The sequence below is a fragment of the Panthera leo genome, chromosome B2 (assembly GCF_018350215.1).
Source record: "Panthera leo isolate Ple1 chromosome B2, P.leo_Ple1_pat1.1, whole genome shotgun sequence".
Taxonomy (NCBI): domain Eukaryota; kingdom Metazoa; phylum Chordata; class Mammalia; order Carnivora; family Felidae; genus Panthera; species Panthera leo.
The window spans coordinates 143,301,335-143,318,232 of record NC_056683.1 but is presented as its reverse complement, the minus strand read 5'-3'; the positions used below and the strand labels follow the sequence as shown (position 1 = coordinate 143,318,232).

Below are 16,898 nucleotides of genomic sequence, written 5' to 3'. Positions count from 1 at the left end.
AAGCCTGCTCATAAGACGTGCTCATTTGCTGTCTCTTAGGACACATTCAGAGACCAACATCCTAGAAACAGGCCAGGCTTAGTGCCTGCGCAGCGTCTCCTACACGACACGACCACCAGGGCCTGACTCACACGCTTGGGAGTCAGACGGTCACCTCGTCCCAGAAACACGGACGTTTACACGACTTCGGAGACCGTTTCCATGGTTCACACACACACACACACACACACAGATCCCAGGACTCGACCTTGAAGCACTGGCCTCGGGACACACCTGCTCCCCTCTCCTTACCTCCTTTCCTTCTTGTAAAGCAGCAGGGTCAGCAGACAGCCAGTGAGCGCCACGAGCAGCAGGCTCAGCACAGCCCCGACCGCCTGGCTTCTCTCCGACAGCCCCTTGTGCTCCTGCGTGTCCTCGCCCGCACCGTCACCATCAAGGCCCACCCTGAAAGGAAGCCACGTCCTTTGGCGGCGTGCCACGGCAGCCACAGCCAGAGCAGTTCCCAGCCCGGGGTGTGGAGAACAGCAGGACGGGGTCCTCAATGACACGGCGGCGGGACCGGAGAGCTGGTGGAATGCACCGCCCGGAGCCGCGCGGGCAACTCTTACGGAGGAGCGTGGCCTACTCCGTGGCGGCCAGCCCCGCCCCCCCCCCCACCCCCTGCGGATGGCTGCAGGGCACAGAGGCACCTGGGAGGCCACAGCAGGGATAAACCGGCAACACTCATCTTCCCAGGACCACAGCTCCCCTCCCTGGGGACAAGCAGTCACCGCCGGGGGCAGGCTTCTGTCCCCTCCACCTCGTCTCAGGACACACCGTCGGTGCCTCATGAGGGCTGAGGGAACACGCACGGGACACGGCTGGACACAACACAGACGCTCCATCCGGGCTGCCGCGTCCGGGAGGCACGTCCCTGGACCAACACGACCGCCCCTCAAGCAGCTAGGACGGCACGAGTCCCGCCCACGTGTGGGAAAGAGCAGCGTATTTCTATGACCTTAAACACTCAAGGAAATAGTACAAATTAACGAACACAAAGCTAGAAAAACCACGACGGACCTTCTGCTCAGAGAACCAGATGTCCGTGTAGTGACTGGACACTTCCGACCCTTCGTGCCTGCACTCAGGGCACCTACAGTAACAGAATCCTCTAGCAAAGTTCTTCCCGCCCTGGGAAGGCAGAGAGGCAGGCTACAGGGACTATACGGGCTGCTCGGGAGGAGAGAAGGCAACTGATGGGCCACACCCGCGATGAACTGGAGGCTACAGGTGCAGATACGGTTCAGAAAACTTCTTGATTCAGACTGGGTCAGAGAGCAACCGACGGCTCAACTGCGTGAGGATAACTGCACCCATCAGCATTCAGCCTGAGCCAAATAATCTGGTTCCAAACCGGACGACGACCTCAGTGTTCGGTTCCAGCGTGGAGGCACTGGCCGCTGTGTGCTCGAGCGGGGACGCCCCCACACGTGCTCTGTGGACCCCGAGGGACAGGAGTTCGTTCAGGAGCACCTGGGACGCACCCCCGCGTCCCAATGGGAGAGGCGCATCGTCACTCACTTCTAGGCGTGTCCTCACTGCTACTTTTGGGTTCTCCTGGGAGCCAGGAATCATTTTCAAGTGTGTTTTAGTTTGCAAATGTATTTCTATTTTTCAGTTAATTTCTCATTACTGGTTCTTAACTTCACTGTGTGTTTTGCGTTTTAATTTTTTAATGTTTATTTTTGAGAGAGAGAGAGAGAGAGAGAGACAGAGACAGAGCATGAGTGGCGGAGGGGCAGAGACAGAGAGGGAGGCACAGAATCTGAAGCAGGCTCCAGGCTCTGAGCTGTCAGCACAGAGCCAGATGCAGGGCTTGAACTCAAGAATCTCAAGATCACGACCTGAGCCGAAGTCAGATGCTTAACAACACAACTCTGTGTGTGTTGTTTATACGGCACCAACGTCTAGAAATTTAAGACTTGCCTTGCGTTCATGTTCCTCGAAAACTTCAGACAAAGCTGACTCTTTTTAAAAATGAAAACTCATGTAAGATCTAACAGATGTGATCTGGGACTCCTCCCACTGTTCCTACCACGGTTTCTAGGGACTGCAGAGAAACATTCCTTCAGGACACAAAGGAAACCAGTGCATGGCAAGAACTCCTTTTTCTCTTGATTGTAGTCTCAGACAGAGACTGAAAACGCTTCTGTAAGAGAAGGACCTGGATGAAATGGGAAGAAAACAAATCCAAGAGGAAAGCAAGCTGTAGCACTTTGTTCCAGATGAAGGTCTCTAAACCTGACAGTGAACTGGGCAGAGGAGCAAAGGCCCTGGGGCACAAGAAGAGAGAGTTCCCTGAGGCCACACAGAGGCCAAGATCACCCTTCCCTTGGCACAGAAATGCACATTCCCACATGCGTACGCAAAACCTGGCCTATGCCTGATCTTCAAACTCTGTAGAACAAGTTTTCCTTCGTCCAAACGTAAACACTACCTCGCTCAAGGTAAAGCGACCTTTACCATATAATAATCTGCACTGGAACCCAAGGAAAAATGCGCTAGGAACACAAAGACGAGGCTCAGCATTGGCTTGCCATGAGGCAGCATGGGGGAGGCCGGAAAGAAAGCGGGCACACTCAGGCCTCGTGCGTGCCTACTGGCAGATGGGGGTGCTCTGGGAATGGTGGGCGGTGGCCGTGGGGGAGCAGACAGGGGCGACGCTTGGACAGCCAGTGAGGCCGCGTGCTGGCCGCGTGGGGCTTGCCTCTCCGGTGTTTGTGCACACTTGAATATCCCCACACTAGGTGGGGCAGAACACACACAAATACGTGCTCGAGCTGAGTCAGGGGAGAGCGGGTTGGCGTGCGGCTGGTGAGCGTGCGCAGAAAGGGGAAAGCGGCCCGGCCCGCGCACTCACCCTAGGGGACACACGGCAGACGTGTACCAAGAGAAGAGATACTGGCAGTCGGCGGTCTCGTGGCTGAACTCGGGGATCCCGTCCTTCACCAGAGGGTCACAGTGGAAGAAGATGGTGGAAGACACAGACTTCGTCTTATCCTTTCCACACTTAGAGGACGAGGCAAACACCACATCTAGATCCCCGTCTGTCAAAAAGGAAGTATGACACAACCACACAACGTTACCATCGACATTTCAATGATGTCCTCGTGGTCTGTAAAACGCCCGCACAGACTTAAGATCTCACGTAAAGGGCCTTCTTCAAAGGTCTCACATGTACGCGTTCTCACAGGCCACCTGACACTCCTTACAGGGCCCCCCGCCTGAAGTCCGGGAGCAGGAAAGACTTGAACCTTGACCCCAGGAGAGGTCTGGCCTTTGTCCTCAGTTCACAGGATTCAGAATGGGGACTGGCCACGTGGTACCCGCTCATCCGGAGACCGAAATGGACCAGATGGGGAACCAAGCAACCGGCGGGCCAACCAAACAAGCCTCTGTGATGGAACCACAATAAAACCCCTGGACACGGAGACGCGAGCTTCCCCGGTTGGCGACACTCCGTGTGTACGGTCACAGCCCGATTCCACAGGGAGAGGACGACGGAAGCATCTGGCTCCCTCCTGGATGTCACCCTGCGTGCTTCTCCCCTCCACCAATTGTCATCCTTAACGGTGGCAGTAACAGCTCTCAGTGAGTTCTGAGTCCCAGCGAAGGACCAGACCTGAGGGTGGCGGGGGAAGCCCCCCGAAACTCCCACTCGGTGTCAGAGGTGAGGGAGCCTTGTGCGGACGCTGCCCTCCCCAAACTTTGCAGGTGGCTCAAACTTCACAGCGAGCCACCGCTGGACAGCCACCGGGTTTCGTGTGCGAGGCGGTCACGTCCGCACACAGGGAGCCCTGAGCCCCGGCCCGTGCGGGCTGGGCTCGGGAGGCCCCACGTGTTCTCACGCATAACTGGCTGAGGCAAGGCCTGAACGGACTGTCCCACGAGGCCGGCACGCGGGCCCATGTCCACAAGCTGATGGGGGAGCCCGTGGCAGCTTCCTACTCTTGCCGTCTCGAATGAATGAAGACTCAGGAAGAGATTCAATCTGCACTTCTTCATGCAACGCAACAAGTGGTCTTAAAACTATACTTACTTTCTAGTGCTGGTGAATGCAGAAAGCGACAAGGTCTAAAAGGGGTTTAATTAACCCCGAATAAGTAAATGCGCACGATGCGCACAGGTACGAGTAAATCCAACCCAGAATTGCTAGAAAAGAGAACCGCGGGGGTTACTGCTCCTTGGTGTGGAATCACGAAAGCAAATCAGGCTGACGTGACGGGTACCTCCGCCTTGCCCGTCGGGCACGGCCAAGCGCGGTGACGCGTGCACTCAGCGTCTGAGCACGGAAACACGCACTTGACCTTTTAAAGACTGTTTATCCTTTCTTTTCATCCTTCTGACAAATGTAAAATTTCTCATCCTTGTGTAATAGCATCTGAAATTGCGAAGTAAAGAACACGACTAAAACCACATCAAAGGCAGTTCTGGACGCACACACTTCACCTTCTACACCCCCACCTCACACCCCCTGGCGCAGACCAAGTCTAAGGTGAATTTTACCTACAGTGAAACGTTCATCTTACACCTGTTCGACCCGTCTTGATGAACACGTATCAAGACACGGAATCAGACCAGGGCTTCTGCTTTAAAATGTGGCATTTCAACAGAAGGGTGTTAGTTCAGGGAAAGCGTAAGGCCCTTCCAAGGAAGCGGGACACGGAACGTTAATGGAAAGCAATTACCTTGAACGTAGTACTTGGTTTTATCAGAAGTTCCAACTTTCCTGCTGAAGTGTTGGTCATTTGGTTTAACCTGGCAGATGTTGGCCCCAGAGCACGCCGGGTTTTTGGAGCTCGTGATGGAGGAAAGCTGGATTTCATACAGGTACTTGTCCCCATTTGTCCTCATGTCCCCAGAGGCACTGAACAGCCTGAAGAAATGGAAAAGACAGCAATGGCTCCAGTCCTTCAAGAAACCCATTTACTAGAGACCCAGACACCTGTGAACAAGCACAGGGCCGCAGGACACTGCCCTTCTCCACCTTGGCCAGCCTGGGAGCCCACGAAGACCCCCGAGGGCACCAACTTGCCTCCCGCCCCGCGCTCTGGGCACCGGTGCGCCCACAGCACACCTGCTTCGCTTGCCGTGGGTGCAGCCAGCACATACGGCCACCTGACCTCAGGAACGGCTCCGGGGACACTGCTGGGACACTCTATTTTCACAAACCAGTAAGCCCAGGGATTCCTGATCAAAAACTCTTTCGGGTTTCAGCTTTGCCCCCTGGGCTTATCAAGAAGTGAAGGAGAAGGGGTGACTTTATTTTTACACTCAAGAGAATTCACCATCTTTGGTGTTAAAACTTCATAGTTGAGTAATGCTGTCCCTCAGTTTTAAGCAAAATAGGACATCTACCTAGAAACAGTAACTAACACACACAGGCCCATTTATCTTGCGGCTCTCCTCCTCCACTCCCCCCCCACCGGGAAAGATCTAAAATGCTGGTTTAATTTTGAATACAGTTCAGTGCTCAAAAGGAAAATGTTTCACTTACTTAAAATAAATATCTCCGAGGCTGAAGCTCTTGCCATTTCTAGGGTTGGTGATGGTCCCGTTCACCATCCGCACCTCCTGGGGCTTCACGGCACAGGCAGCCCGAGAGTCCCAGCTGAAGTAGTAAGTGCAACTGTCCAGGTCGAACCTGGAAGGAGGAAGCATGGGCTGCGGTCACGCCCAGCCACACACGGGGGCGGCTGCGACATCAGGCCTCTCGTGCTGGGAAGAGGCTCACTGGCTTTCAGGGCTCCGGTCAGTCCTGAGCCCTGGGTCCCTGCAGAAGCACCCCGCCACCAAGCCCTCGCCACCCCCACGATGGGTGCAGGCAGCTCTGGGCTAGCGAGGCTCACAGGACTTTTCTCAGCAGCCTCACAGCAAAGATCCGGGAACACCGGCCTAGCGAGGAAGATACTGTACGGCTCTCTGGCAACGTGACAACGTTGGGCACCGTTCAGCACGTTGTTTTCGTGGTGTTAAATTCAGAAACTGTGCAACATCCAAAAACTGGAAAAATTTGCTCGTAAATTTCTGAACTTTACTTTGCAAGCTTTTTCAACTCATATGTTGATTCCATCCTCGTACGATTCCCAGCTCCTGCCTTTTTCAAGCCCAGCTTCCGGAAGAATCATTTGTTCACAAACAGCAGCTCATACGCTCCCTCTGTTGGCCAACTCCTCCTAATGCTAGTTGCAGAGTTGCCTGGAAAATTCTAGTGTCATCCAAGAGCATCCCGTGTGCCAGCCCCACCTGCCTGGGGATCTCAGACAGGCCACCCGGACAGCTGGACTTAAGGTGGCGCCAATCGCTACCCCTCTGGTCCTATGACGATGCTCAGGGTGGAGGCCGGATACCACCTTACCTTGTGGCTTTAGTCAAGTGACCGTGTGCCCCAGCCCCCTTTCCAGGAAATCCCTCCTGGTGCAGAACAGCCCTGCACACTAGAGGACATCGAACAGCCCCCTCCCCACCGTGGCCACCCAAACACCCTTTCCCTGCACGCACGTTTGCACGCCTGCAAGTGAAAACCATGGGGAAAGATGCTGATGGGCCCCCAGTGCACTCTCTGCACAGCTCCCCCGTGAGGCCCCGACCCTCTCTCTCACCTCTTGAACGAAGGTCTGCCCACTGTCTTTGCACAGGTCAACTCGATGACGGCAGAGGCGGTCTTATTCTCCCCACACTGATAACCTTTTGAATAAGTTACGATGACTTTGTCACCTGAAACACACAAATAACGGAAGTGACGTCGTTCCTGGTTTATAAAGAACGAACGTCCGGCTCTCTGAAGACTCCTGAGTCCTCCACTCCGGGTTCCCAGCTCTGCCAAGCTCGGTGACCGCCTCCCGGCTCACAACACACCTTGTGTGGCTAGAGAAGACCTGGGTGCAAACCCTAGCATTCCTGCTCACTGGCTGCCTGACTCCGGGCTGCTGAGCCTCTAAGCCTGTCTCCTCACCTGCGCCACGGGAACACCTTCCAACGAGCAGCCGAGTGCCCGGCGCCATGTGCTCACAGAGCAGGACCCCAGGGGCAGCGTTCGCCACTGCTCCAGTTCTGTACCACTGCAGGGTCGTTCTAGGTGCCTTCCCGACACATCCCCCCGTCTCAGCACCCCAGTGGTAACAGGGCAGGTGCCGGACCGACAAGCACAACGAGGAAAACCAGACCCAGAACAACTCTGTTTTTCTCGGGTCTTCCGGCTCTGTGTCCAATCTTTCCACTGCTGAAAGGATCGAGGATAAAGAAAGTGACGAGACCTTGACGAGCAGGGTCTAAGAGGAAAGCGAGCGCTTGCATTCAGCTGCAAGCCGCGCAGAAGCCAGCGTGGCCGCCAGTTCAAGTCCCATGCTGCTGCCAGCTACCACGTGTGGCTGCCCAGTGCCGTCCTGGTGGCGCCCGAGCCCAGCCTGGCTCGGCAGGCAGACCGTGGCTCAGGGGCACAGGGCGGGGCCCTCACAGGGGCACCACACACGCTGTAGCCCCGGACCCTCACCCACGCGAGGCAGGGGACACGGGGGAAACGTGGGCCTCGGCACCAGCTTCCCCCCCGCTCTTCCACACGCAGGGGCCCAACCGCTCGGCCGAAAGCCCAGGGCCCTCAGCCCTGCCCCGATTCAGAGCTGTTACTGGATGGACTTGTATTAAACGCTGAGCTTCTATGCTAAATAGTGGGCTCCCGTGTAAAATTTTGGAAGAAAGAGTACTGCTTTAAAGAGAAATTCTTTTTTTCTTTCTTAATTTTTTTATTTGAGAGAGAGAGAAAAAAAAACGCAAGAGTGCACACGCACGCAAGCTGGGTGGAGGGGGGGCGGTGGAGACAGCGAGCGAGCGAGCCCTAAGCAGGTTCCACGCTCAGCACAGAGCCCAACACAGGGCTCGATCCTACAACCCTGGGATCTTGACCTGAGCTGAAATCAAGAGTCAGATGCTTAGCCGACTGAGCTGCCCAGGCGCCCCTTGCAGAGACATTCTTAAACTGCTGGAGCATGAGGCCAAACAAATGCACATCTTACTGGAGACACCCCACTCTACTGAGCAGTACACTTGACCTCCCACACCTCATTGCCCAACCGGTGACACGAACTCTAACCCCAACCCCACGAAGCTGCTGAGAACTACACCTGCAGACAGCACAGTTGTAGGTAACCGTTAGCTCCTGGGACAGACGGCCCATCTCCCCGCCCCAGATGGGTGCAGCCCCTAAATGAGGGTGGCAATCACTGTGTCTGTCCTTGGACAGCTATCCTGTTGGGACCAAAAGGGAAGGTCTCACCTGGCGGGCTGGGGACCAGGACACGTCTACTAGCTGAACCTGCAGTGAGGGCTTAACTATTCAAACCTGTCAGCCAGCTGCGGGAAACTCAGGCGAAGGCTGCTCCGATAGCCGCGTACAACCGCGAGACCGCAGAGCAATGAGCCACCCTCAGCCCCCTTAGGGAGCCGTGGGGAAACAGCAGTGAGTCACGGGACGGCTGGCCACTCCGGGGGACTCCACCAACCTGCAGAATCTGGTTTGCTTCTAAGACTCACAGTGGCTCCCGCAGAATTCCCTGCCTCTTTTCAACAGCTCACACAAACTCGAGTCACCCCTATGATTTAATCAGGACAACCCGGGGGCCCCTCTCTAGTCCAACAAGATAAGGGTATTTTTCTTTACTGGTCCCCCTAATACACCCCAACTGACCCCAACTGTATCTACCTGAGAAAAATCTACCTTCTTTTATTTTTATTTAAATATTTATTTAGAGAACACACACGTGCACCCGTGGGGGAGGGGCAGAGAGAGAGAGAGAGTCCCAAGGAGACTCTGCATTTTCAGCACAGGGCCCCCCACGTGGGGCCCAATCCCCATAAACCCACAACTGTGAGGTCATACCTGAGCTGAAATCAAGAGTCGGATGCTTGACCAACTGAGCCACCCAGGCGGCCCTACCTTCCCCTTTAAAATTTTTTTTTTTAATGTTTATTTATTATTGAAAGTCAATGAGAGAGTCAGAGTGTGAGCAGGGGACGGACAGAGGGAGAAGGAGGCACAGAATCTGAAGCAGTCTCCAGGCTCTGAGCTGTCAGCACAGAGCCCGACGCAGGGCTCGAATTCACAAACCGCAAGATCGTGACCTGAGCCGAAGTCGGACGCTTAACCCACTGAGCCACCCAGGCACCCCAGCTACCTTCCTCTTTTAAACAACGAAAGACAGAATCTTTCACTAAACAACCATTTGTAAGATGAATTTTCTACAAACACTATTAAAAAAAGCTTCAATATTATTATTACTTTTCTAAACTGTTAAGATATTACAAAAACGTACCCCTGAATTATCTTTGCCAAGTTCTTGTGTAACCATTCAGCTCTCCCGAATAAATGCTTGCACGTGTTTATGCAGACTCTGTGCTCAGCCCAGAGCTGGAGCAGGGATTCAGCAGAACCTTAACCACTGTGACCCTCTCGGGTGGGGAAGGATGTTCGCAAGAGAGCCGAACCCTCTTGAACACACCTGCCAGGACGTGCCACCTCAGAGAATGCAAAGCGGTGCTTACTCTTATGTTCCAGGAGTTACTGGAACGCCGGACAACCATTGGGAATTCTATCTGGCGTTTCAACTGAAGCCCGTGCTGAGCCTCCTGGCCTACGAGGACGCCTTTTCCTTCCCAGTTCTGATGAGACACCTGTAACCATGCACAAGGACCCAGGGCCTTACCTATGACGTCCAGCTTCTGCGTGTGAACGAGCCCCAAGACCTGGACGACACCAGATGCACTCTTTTTGCAGATGCTGGCTCGGTCCGAGCAGTCGAGGGGCCCTTTATATATTTTCTGGCACAGATTTATATAGTACCTGTAGAACAGCACAAAGGGATGGGGGAGGGGGGCAAGGTTAGTCTGGCACCCCTGGCACACTGGGGTGCAGCTCCGTCACTGTCAGAAACGGTAATCGTTGTGATAACCGGGTATGCCAGAGCACCTCTGAAGACGGCACTGAGACAGAGACTATCCGGTTACTGAAAACGGGAGCGCGTCAACCAGGCCAGTGGGGGTGGACCCTGAGACCGTGCGGTTTAGAAGGGCTTTCGGGTCGGGACCAGCTGCGGCCCAAGTCCACGCCCCCGCCCCAGGCTGAGGACTTCCTGATCTGGGGGTGCCGGGCAGAGTGGGGGCCGTGCACAGAGCAACCACCACGGCTCACGAACCCCGAACCACACAAGCCCAAGGGGTTCGTGCCAAAGAGTTGAGAAAATCAATTCACCCCCGCCCCCCCCCCCCCCACCACACCCCCCCAGCAGCAGACAGAAGCCCCTTCCAAACATGATGCCAATCGAGACTCTGTGTCCGGCCAACTGCTGATCGCCAGCTTCTGGTTCCAAAGGCTCCCTTTCTGTCCTCCTCTGCCTTCCAAAGCGGCCACGCCCACTAGGCCAGACACCAGCGGGCTGTTCCCTAGAGCCCAGGGGCATTCAAGCCATCACAAGCACCGGATTTCCATGACGGCCCCAGCTCTGGGGGGACACGAAGGTGGACTGCCATGTGCCCATCGCCATCAGGCCCGAGAGAAGGTCACAGCTGACAAGAGGTGGCGGGTACTCACGAGACTCCTTCGTGGACAAAGAACCAGGAGCCGGTGAGCGAGGACAGCAGCCTTAAGTCATAGGTTTTGTGCTTCTGGATGAACTTGCACTCCATCTTCTTTGGGGGGCACACAACTTTCGTTTTCCACTCAAATGTCACCTCACAGCCACGAACTTCACTGAAGACCTGTGGCCTCCCAATATCAGCGTCCTCGTCACACTTGAAGATGATCGCGGACGTCCGGTGGCTGTTTGCTGGGGGCGCAGCACGCGGGAAAGTCAGACCGTGGCCTGGTCCCGCACCGGCTCCTCCCCTCCCTCCCCCCCAGCTGCGTTGGCCGGCCGCTGCCCACACGCCAGGGGCAGAGCTCATCCTGTTCCGTTCGCCCAGATCCTAACCCGAAACAGACCAAGACCCCTCAGGGCACAGGGTCCCTTCCTGGGTTCGTGACCCCGCGGACCGAGCTCCATTCCCCGTGGACGGACACTCCACATTCGATCACACGTGGGTGAGAACAAATTAAAACAGCAACAAGATACCTCTAATCACCTAAAAACGTGTCATCCAACAGACCAGGAGAAAGATCCTGTCGCAACAAGCCTCCGAACAAAACTGTATCAGTCCCCTCGTGAATTTAACACTTAACGCTCTTTGTAGCATCTTGTCCCTGATCACTCACGACAACTGATTTTTTATGCATTTTCTCATCACTTCCTTTGAGAGCTCGTATCTGTGCCACACACATGAGCAGGGTTCCCACATCCCTGGTCTCCAAGCATCGCCAGAGCAAGGCTGCGATGTCCGGCTCATGCAGAACCCCCCGCCCCTGTCCTGAACCTGCCCCCACCCCCAGCAGACAGCCAGTGGAGGATCCCCCCCACCCCGACCCCGCCCTTTCTGATTACTGCCACCCTGCAGACCTGTGACGAGTGAGATTCTAATAAGCACGAATGTGCACCATCAGTGCTGAGACCCGGTCCACGGACACAGATCCCTGGAGCGAGCGGGCCTCGCTGGCCCCCTGACACCTGCACGTCAACTGTGCTCTACTGAGGTCCACATGCACGGTCACGTAACACGCCCCTGGAGCAATGAGACACGTCCTTTCTCTATGGGAAATAGGCCTGATGTGGAAAAACTACACACAACAAAATTTCTGCATTAACTTGGACACCCACAAAGGCGCAGGCACGACGCGAGCCTGGGAAGGACACTGGCTACGGGGCAGCCTGGGCCCGGACGCGTGCTCCGCTACGTACAATGTCTGCAGAAGCCCCACTCGTGGTCTCTATCGTAGTCCGCGGTAGTGGAGCACCAGAGCTTCGCCCTGCCCTCCAGAACGCACTCGTCGTAGCTCTTCCCGTTGAATATGAAGGGGAACACACAGGGGTCACCTTCCTCGGTTTCTGGAACAAAGAACACCTGTGAGACCCTGATGACCGGCACGACCTCGGCTCCGCTCTCCTCGCTGGGCACGATCACCTGGCGATGCTCAAAAGGATCTCTGACGGGAGCAGTCACCCTAAACCAACACGAGGACCACAACATGACAAGCGGCTCGCAGGCCAGAGTGTGTTCAGAGCCCAAGCGCTCACACCCGGGGCTGCCCGGGTGGAACACTGCGTGGTCCGGGCCAGGGGTCAGCATTCACAGCATCTGGAGTTTCGTGCCTCAGTTTCCTCCTGCTGCCAGGTCTAACACCACATCTCCCAGGACCGTCAAATGCATCCCACTACGAAGATTTACCTGGAGGACAATTATCTCCATTGGCATAACTTAAAATGACAGCTTCGTCCTGGTGCCTATAATCCAGTCTCATCGACGCCAGCCGTCCAAAAGATGCCCCCTTGGTCCCAGAAAGCAGGCAGACACCTCCGTCCTTACAGCCTCCTTGCTCCGGGCCCGCCGCCGCGGTGCACACCCCCACGCTGTAGGTGCGTGAGTCCCGAGTCACCTGGACAGACAACACCACGTGTGGCTGTCAGTGGCTCTCAAGACAGAGAGGAGCCATCGCTGCGGGGAGGTGCACTCGTGCAAGAAAGCAGGGGCTGCCTGTGGGCTCTGCATGGGTGCCTCAGTGCTAACCTTCCTTCTCTCCAATCCTGACCTCCCCGCGCAGGGCAATGCCTTACCCGCTGTCTGGACGTTTCCCTCCAGCCACTGGAAGGACCCACATCTCCCTCCACTCCCAGGCCCAGCCTTCCTCCTCCTCCCGCACACGGCTGGCTGTGCGCCGCAGCCGGGCCTCTGGCAGGGAGCCATCCACAAGACCGCGGGCTGCTCATCCCCTTCCCGAAGCCCCAGCTCCCTGCCCGCAACGCGGGAATGGTGAGGACTGAGTTGATGGTCAGTAAGTGGACACGGCGTAATTAAATATGTATCTTGCCTTCCCCGCCTGGCCCCCACCTGCACACCTGTCACACCTGTGCAAGGTCTCCATCACAGGAGCCAGGGCCCTGGGCTCACTGCTCACCAGCGACCATCCATCGCCTGGAAGGTGCTGGGATTTGGTCGGCATGGTCGTCAGTGTATGACTCAGTAACATCTAGATCACAGGCCTAGAGATGTACGGTCCTCCAAACACCAGTGATCCAAGATGCCCATGGCTTCGTCAACATCAGGCCCACGACACACAGGCCAAGAGTAAGATAAGCCACCCCCTCCCCCACCCACGCAAATGCATCTAAATCAGGGGGACATCCTAGCTCCCTCTGTCCATTACCTCTGCAATCAGTGAAATAGCTGCCTCTTTATCTTGAAGCCAGGTTGCAGGGAGACACGAGGGAAATTCCACGTGGCCTCTGCCAGGTACGCTGCACCTGGCCCCGGCCCTGGCCCTTATGGGGCACGTGGTCACACGCCCATCCCCAAGCAGCCTCCTGATCTCCGTTGTGTCCTTTCATCTTGACAAAGCCGTAAGGAATGAAACTCTGAACCATGGAGCACAACTCAAGCGTTAGCCGTGACTGGTTTGCTGCACGATCTGGAATCCCTGACAGGCTAATCCTGTACATCCACGAGCGGGGCTGAGCCCACTACCCACCCCCGCCCCCCAGCACACTGTGCCTCGGTGGTCACAGGTGTCCTGTTACTTAAAACACAAGTGGCTGTCAGAAAGAACCCCGGCCGCCGTGTCCCCAGGGCCGCCGGGCTCTGGCTGAGCCGCATCACCTTGAAGGGGATCTTGGAAAGGCTGGACAGGTTGAAGCTGTAATGCAGCTGCTCGTCGGTCAGGGAGCAGCCGTCCACCCGCACTTCGTCGGGACAGACCAGTGGGGTCTCCCACCCAAACACAAAGTCACAGTCACTGGTCCTCAGCAGCATGGGAACTCCCTGTTCAAAAGGAAAGCCACGAGAGTTAAGTACAGCATCCCCCACACGGCTCTGTGTCCCAGCCAGTGCCAGAGAGAGACTCCTGCTTCCGGGGGCTGCAGGTGCCACCCCTGCCCCCCCCCCACCCAGCCACAGACGCGGCTGTGAGGCCACTGGGTGCTCTCGGTGACCCACAGAGGCTTCGCTCCAGGGGGGAGGGACAGTCGCCACCACCAGCTGCAAGGGACCACGACTCTGCCCTCACAGCACCACCGGGCAGCCGTGCCCACACACCCAGGCCCCCTCGCGACCTCCAGTCGCCCCGCACTTGGAGACAGTCTCCGTGTCCCCACTAGCAGTTCTTCCAATGTCAGAGGAGGGTGTGAAACAGACCCTGCCTGCTCAGAGGAGGCCGGGAGGCGCTCCAGTTCGCTCGCGAGCAGGGTCTCTGCTCCGTGTGTAGCAACTGACAGTTTTCATCATGAGGGCCACACACAACTCGGCCCGACTTTCCACAGGCCAAGTGTCCTGAACTCATGTGTCTATGCCCTCCCTCGCTCAGCAACAGCCACAAAAACACAGATGGGGCAGCTGGTCAGGAATCTCGGTTTTAGTTGCTGCCGAGCATCTGTTTTTCTATGAACATAAATGGAAAAAATATTCCCGTTTAAGATAAAAACCACGGGGGAAGAAAATCTCTTAAAGATCTTCCCAAAATCGAATGCACATTTCGTGTGAGATGCCTTGTTTCTAAAACCCAGTAAGCACTGCTCACTTTCAACCCACTGCTGCTCTGAGAATCGGAGAGACCCCCGTGCGTGCACTGGACCACGTGCATTCAGCTTCAGCACTAAGCCGTCACACCTTCTCTACGTGGCGTGTGAGATAACCAGGGCTCCTCAGGAGAGGTGGATCTTCAAAAGACCAATCCCCTCTGAAGAATGAAATACCAAAACTGGAAGCCTTTCTACAGATTAAGCCACACTGCCTTCACGGCGGAGGGTGCCTGTTGAGACACGCCCACACGCCCTCGTAAACGCACACAGTATGAAGAGATAAGAAGACTTTGTTGATCAGAGCTCCGCCCTGCCTTGAGAACTCAGGATTACCGTGACAGTCTCGGGACAATGTGAACAGTGACGTGTCCCAGGTGCTTTGCGGCACCACATGGAGACGGCCCAGGCGGCAAGGTTTGCTTCTTCCCTCTCAGTTACCACACTGTCCCTCCTCATCAGGCATCAGGCTCCGGCCACGTCACTTCCTACCGCTGTCAAAATACCTATGTGGCAGCCAGAGCTCTCTTTCCCTTACAAACCTGCGACAGGCTGAGAAATCAGAAAGGTATCCTACTGAATTTACAAGACGCGTTCCAGAACCATAATCCATTACCTGAGCTCCTCGGGGCAGATGAGCTTTATAATTCATCGGCTTCAAGATGTTAAAAAGCAATTTGAGACCTTTGTTTCTATTACCTACCCCCCACACATACACACAGAGTACTAGAATCAAGCACATGAATATTTCTGCAGCAAAATGTATGAATGTTCTCCTTATGTGGACAAATACCACAAGTAGCCTCCCCCCTTCATGCGAGAGGATTGGGAGTTTTCTGAGCTCTACAGACTTCAGAAGCACAGATAAGGGGCTGTGAGGCTGGGCTGCCTACAGCAAAGAGCTCTCCACCTGAGCAGAAGGCGGGGGTCCCAGCGGCCACTGCAGGGCTGCGGGAGCCAGGCAGCTCTGAGTCACTATGATGGAGCCATGATCCATCCATTTATCTCCTATTCGCAGGTAGAAGTCAAGGGTAAATGTATGCAAAAACCCTGTGCAACAAAATGGTACTCGGGGTGGAAGCCAGTCTCATTTTTAAATGCATGTAAAACGGAAATCAATAACCTCCTTAGAAGTAACACCTACAACTGTTACAGCTGTTGTGATTCCGGAGATCTTATGTTTGCTAACTTCTAAATTTGGGGGTCGCATCCTGAACGATTACAGCCACTAAAAGTCTGTCTGACTTCCCAATGAGAACAAAATCACTAATGTTACAGTTTTTAAGAAGGAAAAAGAAGCTGACGCTTTTACACGCTGGTGGGCCAAGTTGAATGCCACACCTCGGCTCACAAGCACTTCATGTTTTTACATCACAGTGAGCTCGCTGGGCAGTCTGCCCCGTTCATTCAGGATGGGCTTACTCACTGTTAAATTAATGGTTTTAAATTATTCAAGGCACCACTGACTAACCTATGACAGCACCCGTTTTCAGTAGGGACATCCTTAGCTCTGCAGCACGCTTTCGGGACTCACAGCTTTGGTTCACTGGTCCAAGCTTCAGCCCCCAAATTGTGAACAGGTGCACACTTACCATGCTCACGCCTCTCTTACAGTGAAATGCGATCAGGGAGGTGTAGTTGAAATGCTTGTCTGCTAGGCAGGGAGTACTACTTTCAAAATTCAAGTAAACTTCATTAGCTATGGGGTTGAGTATCGGAGGTCCTGTGACTCGACCAATATCCTAAGCAAAGAAAAAAAAGCAAACAACATTTCAGGAAATTGCTCCCTGTGTTAGCAGAATAAGAGCTAATACAGAACTGCAAATATACAAGCTCATCTGTTTTGAAACCGAGTAGCATCTAAAGAAACTCGGTTAACGGCAACTCACTTGACAAGTCTTGATAATAAGCTGCTTGGCAGAAACTTCAGTTGGCCAGTGGTTATCAGTTTCCATCCTATAGTTTATAACATGATTCTATCTGTTCTTTTTTTTTTTTTAATGTTTTATTTTTGAAAGATAAAGAGAAAGACAGTGCCAGCAGGGGAGGGACAGAGAGAGAGGGAGACACAGACTTCGAAGCAGGCTCCAGGTTCCGAGGTGTCCGCACACAGCCCGATGTGGGGCTCGAACCCACGAATCACGACATGACCTGAGCTGAAGTCAGACACCCAAGCAACAGAGCCACCCAGGTGCCCCACGACGATTCTAC

At 54.9% G+C, this 16,898-nt stretch overlaps 1 protein-coding gene across 2 annotated transcripts in view; it reads right to left on the bottom strand.

Annotated features, from left to right (window-relative positions):
• The window catches only part of IGF2R (insulin like growth factor 2 receptor), a 103,824-nt gene that overhangs the window by 3,389 nt on the left and 83,537 nt on the right, over window positions 1-16,898 (bottom strand). For both annotated transcript variants that reach the window (XM_042940224.1, XM_042940225.1), the window contains exons 36-46: window positions 16,280-16,429; window positions 13,774-13,935; window positions 12,349-12,556; window positions 11,862-12,008; window positions 10,622-10,856; window positions 9,738-9,874; window positions 6,642-6,756; window positions 5,537-5,683; window positions 4,728-4,915; window positions 2,900-3,086; window positions 292-444 (exon numbers count right to left, since the gene is read on the bottom strand). In XM_042940224.1, the coding sequence (XP_042796158.1) occupies window positions 292-444; window positions 2,900-3,086; window positions 4,728-4,915; window positions 5,537-5,683; window positions 6,642-6,756; window positions 9,738-9,874; window positions 10,622-10,856; window positions 11,862-12,008; window positions 12,349-12,556; window positions 13,774-13,935; window positions 16,280-16,429 (1,829 nt within the window). The remainder of the gene's footprint in view (window positions 1-291; window positions 445-2,899; window positions 3,087-4,727; window positions 4,916-5,536; window positions 5,684-6,641; window positions 6,757-9,737; window positions 9,875-10,621; window positions 10,857-11,861; window positions 12,009-12,348; window positions 12,557-13,773; window positions 13,936-16,279; window positions 16,430-16,898) is intronic.